Here is a 10,934-nt window from a genome sequence, read left to right on the forward strand (position 1 = left end):
AATAGTTCCTGCAACGTACAAGTGGCATTCTGAGTGCACACTCTTCCACACAGTTCTACACTCAGGACCATTCAGGTTCATGTGTCCCTAACGTCTTGCCATGTAAGATGGCAGTCGAGTGGCTGCGTATGAGGGGAGGTGTGTTTTGAATTCAGCTGATAGGGTCCCTTCTCCCTCCCAGGACTGTAAGGACCAGCGTGCCCCCTGGGAGGATAGCTTTCCATCCCTGATTAGGAGTAGGTTTATATTTAGGGTCAAACGTGGGGGAAGGTTGGAGCTCCAGATTAAAGGTATATAGCAGAGGGTGTGTTTGCGTGTCTGCAGCAGTCTCTGATATTCTTACTCTCACTGTTCAAATAAACCTACCATTACAATTATAGATTGTTCATTTCTTTGTAAGTGGGTAAACGTATCTGCAGCAGATCAAATACTTATTTCTTCCACTGTACATATTTATATTTAAAAACATTTTTTTATTCTTATTAATTTTAGCCAACTGTTTTACACATTTCTGAACAAACTTATCCTAAAACTTTACAGCTTAGAACAGATAAACTGCAACATTTTTATTTTTGGTGTGTGTGTGTGTGTGTGTGTGTGTGTGTGTGTGTGTGTGTGTGTGTGTGTGTGTGTGTGTGTGTGTGTGTGTGTGTGTGTGTGTGTGTGTGTGTGTGTGTGTGTGTGTGTGTGTGTGTGAGAGAGTTTCAGTTGTTATGTAACAGTTTCAGGACAAGACCCCTCCATTACATTACACCTGTTATCCCCTAGTACAGGGGTCGGCAACCCGCGGCCCTTTAAGCCCTCTGCTCTGGCTCCCCTGAGTTTAGACAAAAATAAGAAGGAAATAAAATAAAAGTACTTGTAGGACTATTTATATTTTGTTGCACGGTTGAAAATGTTTCGTATCTTGTATTTTGAGGTGATACTGTGACACATAAATAAAAAACAAAACGGTTTTAATTAGGTCAACTAAAATATGCATCACATCCTGCTACGGTCCCGCGCGAGCGCCTTTTCTTGGAGGCACTCGCGCGGGGACCCCCGGCTCGATGAGCGAACTATGGATAAATCAAAGAAAAGTACCGGAGGAACACAGGAGTTAATTCTGTGTGGACAGAGTTATATGCTTTCACAGCAAACGATGCTGGTTTACCGGTATGTTTGATATCTAGAGAGAAGTTGTCAAAGGTGCTGCAGCCTTTACGTATCGAGGAACAACATGGGAGAGGAAGACAGCTGACGATCTTCAGTCATAATTCAATGGGGTATGTAATTTATTTCAGAAAACACTTTTTGTTATATTCCATGCAATGCTCTTAACGGCCCGATAGCAATGAATATATTAAATGCGTTGACAATAAATACATACAAAAATTCATCTCTGGAAGCCGGAGCGCTGTAAAAAGCACGACCAATCATTTTAGCCGACCCAGCTAAAATAACTGGATGGCCTACCTGCCTGTCAGCCTTCCATCTCTGTTCCATCTGTGCACAAACTTATCTCGTGGCCTCATCGATGATGCACGTTCGTATGTGTTGGAGGAGGGACTCTGTCTGAAGGAAGAGGCCTATTTTTTCCGGTTGTGTATTTTCAAATTCTAGCGCACTCGAGCTGGTTTCTCCATTCTTACCTACCCTACCTTTAACTCTTTTTAGGGTGCAGCTATATGTTTTATTTATTTCAAAGTGGGCCCATTTTAATAATATTTTTTTTTCCTTCAAATGTTCAGAGGACTCCCCAAGTGCTGTTTAATTTATTTTAAAGTAGGCCTGTGTATTATTTGTAATTCTCCTTATAGGAGTTCTTTGCTTCTTATTAGAGGTTAACAGTTGTATATAATGTAATAAATAGCCTAATAAATGCAAAAAAACTGTAGTTTTTGTCTGATATAACAATAAATACAACTTTATTAGCTATCAAGCTATGAAATATGTTTTGCGGCTCCAGACAAAAAATGTTGGGGGAAAAAGGAGCAAAATGGCTCTTCTGGTCAAAAAGGTTGCAGACTCCTGCCCTAGTAGGTGGTTGCTGTGCTATAAGAACTATTGCAATTATTGATTAAAACCAAGTGGAATCCCCAGAGTCTGACAAATTAAGACAATACCAAAGAGCCTAAACCCTACGTTTTATTTTCACCTCAGTAGGCATTTTCAATATGGGTTCACGGTCTCAAACTCCTGTTTCAGAGCTTCTTTAATACTGCATGATGTACTTTTAGTTAATGCTGCCCCTATTTAGAGTTAAATGGTAAAAAACATATTGCGGTTAGTGTTTTCACTTTATCAAAGTTAATTGTAAACATTTCTTGTTCATTGTACTTTGCTTCACCTTCTGGGTTGCTGTTGGTCCCCAAAAAAATCAAGATGGCAATGTTAAAAACTAGTTAAGTATACAAGTACATGTCTACCCCCTGTCAAGGCAAAGTTTTATATTATACTATTGCTATTATTACTAAAGCTTTAACATAGGCATTACTTCTATGTTGTAACTGCCTAACTTTATGCTAATACTATCTTAAAGGTTAGCAACAGTTTCTAGGTGGTGTTAAGCTTAGCAAATGGTTTGTTGTTCCACATGCTATACTTTGTCCAGCGAGTTATACAAAGATAAAAAACTGCATGGAAACAGAATCTGAAGCTCTCTGTTGGGATGGTTCTTTTAGCTATGCTCTTCAGTAAAGCTCTAATTGGTTTGAATTGCATGGAAATGCCCAAACTCACTTTCCTTCTTATTGACTACATATTTGTTGGCCTTCTGGAGAGTAGTACATTAACTCCAATGCTAGAAGTGAAGTTCTGTGATTCTGTTAACTGTCTGTGTTTGTGTGTTGGATACGTGTGTGTGTTTGTAATGTCTCCACAATTCAAACTCATTCACCTGCTGCCTCACTCTCTCACCCAGATATCCGGTGTTCATCTCCTGTTGCGTCAGACTGTCTGTGTGCCGCTACAACACAACAACCTTACTGCTGCAAAGTGTCAAAATCATGATGCAGTTTCTTGAAATGATAAGTCTAAATATGAGCCTCATGGCTCACTTTTCATAATTCGACAAACTAGCAAAAAAAAATGAAATTGGAATTAATTCTGTTTTATATCTTGGGTCACTTAAGCAGCTGTTGTGTAGTATTTTCAATAGACTCAATCGAGAGGGTTATGGGTACAATACTTTTTATGCTGACACTTTAATTTAGAGCAACATACACTTCAATATGGGAGTACTTTGGGGTTAAGTATTTTGACCGAGGACACTTTGACGTGTTAGCTGCAGGGGGGGGTTAAAGCCCGATGGTGTGCATTCCGAGTTTACCTGACCTACATCAAATAAAAGGGACCATGAATGTTTATGCCTGTGAAATTTAGTAGGCTTTCTTTTTCAAAAATGTCCTATATTTTCATAAATGTCCTCACCTTCTAAAGATGTCCTTATATTTAACAAATTTCCTCACTTTTAACACATTTCTTAGCTTTCAACGAATGTCCACACTTTCTCAAAATGTCCTCATTTTCCAAATTGGTCTTTATTTTTACAAAGAAAATGTTTTCCTGTGTTCTAAAAAGTCCTGACCTTATCCACACGTCTTCACTTTACAAAAAATATCTAACTTTCTGAATAGATCTTAGCTTTTATAAACATTGGCTTCCCTTTTAAAAGATCTTTATCCTTTTGACAACATTTTTCACTTTTCGCAAATGTCTGCACCTTTTAAAAACAATATATATATTGTGCATGACTTCTCAAGACAATCCATTGTTCACTTCTCACAAATAATATAAATATATTTTAATAATTTATATTTTTAATGAGAACATACAGTTATTTGTGAGGACTGTCTTTTACCACACACACACACACACACACACACACACACACACACACACACACACACACACACACACACACACACACACACACACACACACACACACACACACACACACACACACACACACACACACACACACACACACACAGGGTGTTGAAAAGATCTGTTGACCAGAGACACAGATTCAGCCACTCAAACTTGACACATATGCTGTAACCCACCCCGCTGACACACACACATTTTTGACGCCCCCCCCCCCCACCCTGTCTCTCCTTTAAATAGAGCTCCTCTTGGTGTCTTCGGCCTCGGTGATCACATCTCTGCTGCTCCTCTTCACAAGCCCTCCTCAACCCAAAGCCAAGGTAGATATCAACACACACACACACACACACACACACACACACACACACACACACACACACACACACACACACACACACACACACACACACTAAAGGGACACCATTTTGTGTTTTCTCTGGACTCAAATTGAGGTTAACAAGATATCTCTTCATTCAAATTAGGTTAAGATATTATTTTATAATCTGTGGATGTATATCAGACTTTGCAACTTGTATAACATTCTGCACGAGAAAATACAAATGTTGATTTGCGCAAAGAAATGTGCAGTCCACATGTTTTTTTTAATGCACAAAGATTTTCAAAGAAATAACTGTTTGGACAAGTGCACATTTGCAGCAGAACATTTATTGCATTGAAACTTAAACAAATATTGAGAATAGACAATCTTTCCTCAACACACTTGAAATCAACTATGAATTATTTGACCAGTTTATAATAAAAGTAATTATTTTTGAGATCAGAAAGTTCATTCAATTAACATTAACATATGTCATCTCACTGAAAGATTTGATTGAATATTAACTCCACATTATTAACTATTTTCAACTGTGAACTTTTTTACAATATTTTAGATATATTTATAAATGTTTATATATTGCAGTACTTTGTGTATTTTACTCTAACTTCTCAATGTTTATATATATATATGTGTCTGAAATGTTATTGTTTTCAAAAATTGAGCAACTGGTCAGTATTTGCAGAGATACAGCTGTCAGACATCTTGCTGCGAAGAGGTTAAAAAAGGACACCGTGACTTTGATAAATGAGCAGAGCATGACCTTCGATATTTGACCCTGAACCCTAATTATACTCCTAGAAACCTCACCCCTGAAGTGTAGAGATGTTTTTCTTTTCCGCCATCTCAGCCTGAATTCCTCCCACAGTCACCTGCTGATCTCGGCTTAACATGAGCAGACACAAGCTGGCAGTCTGTTAAAATGAGAAAGCAGTCGCTTTGTTCCGTGCCATGAGCCGGGGTCCTGTTTCCAGGCAGAGAGACGAGACTTAAGGGGACGTTTTTGATTTCACATACAGCAGAAGTGTCTCTAATGAGGGGTTATTTGATATCGTCTTAATGAAGGAAACATACGATGGAGACATGATACAGAGCAACAGGGAGAAACACATCAGATTAACCCTTTAATATACATTTAACACAGAAGAGAACATATTGAAATGTCTTAATAAAAAAAACTTTATTTTTGTTTTTAAAAGATTGCAATAAAGAAAGAACGAATCAGACAAAATGAGAAAAAACACTCACAAATCAGTAGGCAACAATACAAAAAGAAATACTCAAAGAACATTTCAAGGAAAAAAAGAAAGATACACGAAGATACAAGTAATAATAAGACTTTATTAATTACAAATAATTACATTTCCCTTTTAATCCCTTAAAATAATAAATCCTCCTAGCACTTTATAACAAAATTAAATGACTAAAATACTTACAATTAACGAGTAATAAGAAGTTACTAACAAGAATCAAGTTGGTTAAATAACATATCATCTTTTTTTTTTTTTAGGTTTGCCTCTTACGACATACTAACAGACATTTTCAAGAATTCAACACACACCATTTATTACCTAAATGTAGTGCATAACTTTATTCTTATGTATGATTTTTTCTTCTTCACTGGTGTTTGTGCAGCCTACTCTCAGTCGACATGGAGCAGACATTCATCGCCGTGAAGCCCGATGGTGTGCAGAGGGGTATCTGCGGAGAGATCATCAAGCGCTTCGAGACCAGAGGCTACAAGCTGGTGGCTGCCAAGTTCGTGCAGGTAAACTGGACATCTGTTTTAATTGAGGAAATCAAGAAAAAAGTTGGAAAAGTATCCAACATTTTTACAGGGATGTATGAAAAATAAATCACTGATACCAAAACAAAATGAAAGTTAGTTCATATTTACTATCAATAAATTGATTTAAAAGCAACATTATCAGCTATAGTAATACAACAACGAGGAAATTAAACAAAATAACCAAAAACAATATACAATCTTACAACTTAATACAATGTTGTTGGTTATATTTGTTTAAACAACAACAAGAAATATTAACATGTTGTAACTTAAATACAATAACATATCAGTGATTAATAATAAAAACATTAAATTGAATACCATTTTAAAACTTAAATACAATGAAGCAAGTAAATAGATGAAAGAACAACTTAATCAAAAGTGGTTAAACATTTTGGTATAGGGTAAAATTTACTATGTTATATTTTCCACATTTGTTGTGAGGTTGTAGTGTTATTTTATCAATAAAAGTGTTTGTTGTTGTTTTTAGGACGGGCAGATGTTTCATTTAGGGACATAAGGAATCAAAGAATCGCACATGAAATATAAAATACTGATTCTCTGGGAAAAGTTGCCAACCAAAATTGTTGAGCGGGTTTGACCTTAAAGTACAAATGGGTATCAAACTTCACTCTACATGGACTTAAAAAGGTCTTAAATTAAACGTGTTAAATCACTGAAGTAGGGGAAGTTGTGCCAGCAATTCCTGTTCTGCTTCATATTGTAGTTGATATTCTGATTAAGTTAATTTTAAACCACACACACCCCATTCTGAGAAGTGACAAAGAGATAGTGTCCTTGCTCTGAATGTCCAAGGAGTGGTCCTCACTAAGATAGAATAACAGGAACACACACACATACAGTATAAGAGTTGACAGCTGTTGAGTTGATGAATGTTGCAGCTACTCTCACACACAAGGACTCACACATATCACTATCACACACTTGCTGTAGTTATTCACAGCTGCCGTGTGTATTTTTGTGTGTCCTCCACAGTCTATGTGTAGTATTGTAATCTACATTCATGAAGACGAACTCAAACTCATGTACAGAGTTTATGTAAAAAGGAGTTTTTAGCAAATAAGTTTAACCTTTTTTTTGTATAGAAATTAAAGAGTTTATAAAATAATTAACAACAGATATTAATACCTTTAATAAAATATACATGATGCAGAGATAACATTGATTTTCAGGCAGATTGTTGTATTAAATCATGACTTTTGATCAGATAAATAAAACATGATAACAAACAACTAAATAAATAAAAATAAATATAAATGTTTTGTAGGCAGTTAACCTAATTGAACAATGGAATGTTTTATCAAGTTATAAGGACAATATTTAACATAATTTATCAGAAAATTCTACCTCATAATGGTATTCAGATAAATGCACTTTATTACTTTGCAGCTTTGAGTATTTGCATTAATATTTCAATATTTTTTTGTTTTGTTTTTAGTCCTCTGAGGAGCACATGAAGAGCCACTACGCTGACCTGAAGGACATGCCTTTCTATGGCGGTCTCTGCAAGTACATGTCCTCTGGACCCGTCTTCGCCATGGTAAATCACTCACTCACTCACTCACTCACTCACTCACTCACTCACTCAGATATGCAGATATGTGTCTCTGTAGTGTTTATCTCTCCCTCCTCACACCTTCTTTGTTTTTAATTGTCTCCTTTTATGGAGCAGACTGTGAGCAGGTGTGATCAGAGACATTTGAGATCATAAGGTCAACTTGAACACTATTAAATACATTTGAAAACTCAATCAAATGCCTTGATCAAGAATCAGTAGTTTTTTTAACAAATTGTTTAATCTATATTTCACATAATATATTTGTCATTTTGAATACTTTTTTTTAAACTTTGAAAACGCTCTATATGATTCAGATTTTAATCAAATGAAAAAGATGATGCTTATTTAATCCATTTGATTGTATCATAAGCTATTTTCCTTGTCTTATTCTATCTCGGCTTGTCATTTCATAATGCGTTTATTTTGTACACAGGTGTTAACTTTTTAGAAATGGCCATATTGTTCAAATAGGTTGTATAAATGAACTTGTAAAGCATTCACCTTTAATCTACATATTACTTTGCTTCTCATTTGAAATGCGCCCCTCTGACATGTTGTTGTGCTGCAGGTGTGGGAGGGTCAGAGCATTGTGAAGCTAGCCAGGATGATGCTGGGTGAGACCAACCCCGCCGACTCCAAGCCCGGAAGCATCCGTGGAGACCTGTGCGTCAACATCGGCAGGTGAGTTTACACACACACACACACACACACACACACACACACACACACACACACACACACACACACACACACACACACACACACACACACACACACACACACACACACACACACACACACACACACACACACACACACACAATAGTAATGCCATACACAAAAAACAATACAACATAAAATGTTTTCTACCACATTGTGTTGTGACTTTTTGTCAGGACACACTTTACTTTATTTTAAAGACATCTTTATTCCTAGAACAATACTTTCAAAAGTCATAGTGTAGCAAAAGATCTGTCTTTACGACATTCTATGATGAACCTTTTTGAATGAAAAGGAAATATGGTATGATCTGTCAATGACATATGATAATTTGTACACACAAAATTATTATCACATACATAACTATTGCTTTATGTCTTCCACAATATGGTTATTATATTTCCTTTTTATTTATTTAAACTAAATACTTTGTCACACACTATATTATATATATATATATTTTTTTTAACTTTTTGAATCATGCTTTTTTTGTATTGGTTATTTATAAAATAATATACCATGACACAGTATGACTTTTTAGTGCTTTTTAAATACATGCTATAATATAACTTATAACACACAATCATCACTGACTCTGTCTATGATCCCACTGACCTTCCTGCTCTTTTTCTCAGGAACATCATCCACGGCAGCGACACCCTGGAGAACGCCAAGCGTGAGATCGGTCTGTGGTTCAAGCCCGAGGAGATGGTGACCTACACCTCCTGCGCCCAGGCCTTCCTGTATGAGTAAAGTGTCCAATCATCCACCAGTAAACTCCACCCCACTGGACCCCACTGACCCCGCCCCCTTCACATCCCTCCTCCCTGCAGACGATCCCCTGACTTGGTCTTCAGTCATCAATCCAAAACATGTCCCACTTATCAATAAAGTCTCATGTTAACAACTATCACTGATTCCTTATCAGAAATCATTTGGGTCTAACCCCCTGAGTAGCAGCTGTGTGAGGCCGTACCTACACTGTAAAATGTTTGGCTGTAAAATTACTGGCTACTAGTTGCATGGATTTCACAGTCATTTACTGTAAATATTTCACAGTAATTGACTGTAGATATTTTACAGTAAATTAGAATAAAAGTAAATACTAAATACTGTGACTTTACAGTTGCCATGCCCATGGAATTACTGTGATATAGCAGTACAGAGCTGTAGTATTATGGTACCTTGCTGTACATAAATTACAGTAATTACTTGTATTTTCACACTTTTGCTGTAGAAGTAATGCAACACATTAGCCAGTAATTTACTGTAAATATAAAAATGTAAATAATACGATATTATATTGTAAATCTGACTAGTTAACTGGGATTTAACCATAACTACACAATTCAATCAGCTCAATCAACAAAGAAAATGCCCATTTTAACTTTGTATTACTCCATTGAAGTGCAAAGTACATTTCACAGTGTCTTGGACATTACATTGCATTTAGCTGATGCTTTTATCCAAAGCGACTTACAATAAGTGCGTTCGACCAACAAAATACAAACTTGAAGAAAACAGAATCATATACAGTGGGGCAAAAAAGTATTTAGTCAGCCACCAATTGTGTAAGTTCTCCCACTTAAAAAGATGAGCGAGGCCTGTAATTTTCATCCTAGGTATACCTCAACTATGAGAGACAGAATGGGGGGAAAGAATCCAGGAAATCACATTGTAGGATTTTTGGTAAATTCCTCTGTAAAATAAGTATTTGGTCACCTACAAACAAACAAGATTTCTGGCTCTCACAGACCTGTAACTTATTCTTTAAGAGCCTCCTCTGTCCTCCACTTGTTAACTGTATTAATGGCACCTGTTTGAACTCGTTATCAGTATAAAAGACACCTGTCCACAACCTCAAACAGTCACACTCCAAACTCCACTATGGCCAAGACCAAAGAGCTGTCAAAGGACACCAGAAACAAAATTGTAGACCTGCACCAGGCTGGGAAGACTGAATCTGCAATAGGTAAGCAGCTTGGTGAGAAGAAATCAACTTTGGGAGCAATTATTAGAAAATGGAAGACATACAAGACCACTGATAATCTCCCTCGATCTGGGGCTCCACGCAAGATCTCACCCCGTGGGGTCAAAATGATCACAAGAACGGTGAGCAAAAATCCCAGAACCACACGGGGGGATCTAGTCAATGACCTGCAGAGAGCTGGGACCAAAGTAACAAAGGATACCATCAGTAACACACTACGCCGCCAGGGACTCAAATCCTGCAGTGCCAGACGTGTCCCCCTGCTTAAGCCAGTACATGTCCAGGCCCATCTGAAGTTTGCTAGAGAGCATTTAGATGATCCAGAAGAGGATTGGGAGAATGTCATATGGTCAGATGAAACCAAAATAGAACTTTTTGGTAAATACTCAACTAGACGTGTTTGGAGGAGAAAGAATGCTGAGTTGCATCCAAAGAACACCATACCTACTGTGAAACATGGGGGTGGAAACATCATGCTTTGGGGCTGTTTTTCTGCAAAGGGACCAGGACGACTGATCCGTGTAAAGGAAAGAATGAATGGGGCCATGTATCGTGAGATTTTGAGTGATAACCTCCTTCCATTTAACTGTACCCTGTACATTATGTTGTATGTCATCCTTATTGTTGTTCTGTTGTTTTTATGTTACATG

General features: G+C 37.0%; 1 protein-coding gene across 1 annotated transcript; it reads left to right on the top strand.

Annotated features, from left to right (window-relative positions):
• The first annotated feature begins 4,035 nt into the window (after positions 1-4,035).
• Positions 4,036-9,204, top strand: LOC307014192 (nucleoside diphosphate kinase B-like). Its single transcript, XM_079641992.1, has 5 exons — positions 4,036-4,189; positions 5,842-5,974; positions 7,455-7,556; positions 8,143-8,255; positions 8,930-9,204. The coding sequence occupies exons 2-5, from the start codon at positions 5,858-5,860 to the stop codon at positions 9,045-9,047; spliced, it is 450 nt and encodes a 149-aa protein (XP_079498118.1). The 5' UTR covers positions 4,036-4,189; positions 5,842-5,857; the 3' UTR covers positions 9,048-9,204.
• The last annotated feature ends 1,730 nt before the right edge of the window (positions 9,205-10,934 follow it).

Source organism: Notothenia rossii, assembly GCF_949606895.1.
Source record: "Notothenia rossii genome assembly, chromosome: 8".
Taxonomy (NCBI): Eukaryota; Metazoa; Chordata; class Actinopteri; order Perciformes; family Nototheniidae; genus Notothenia; species Notothenia rossii.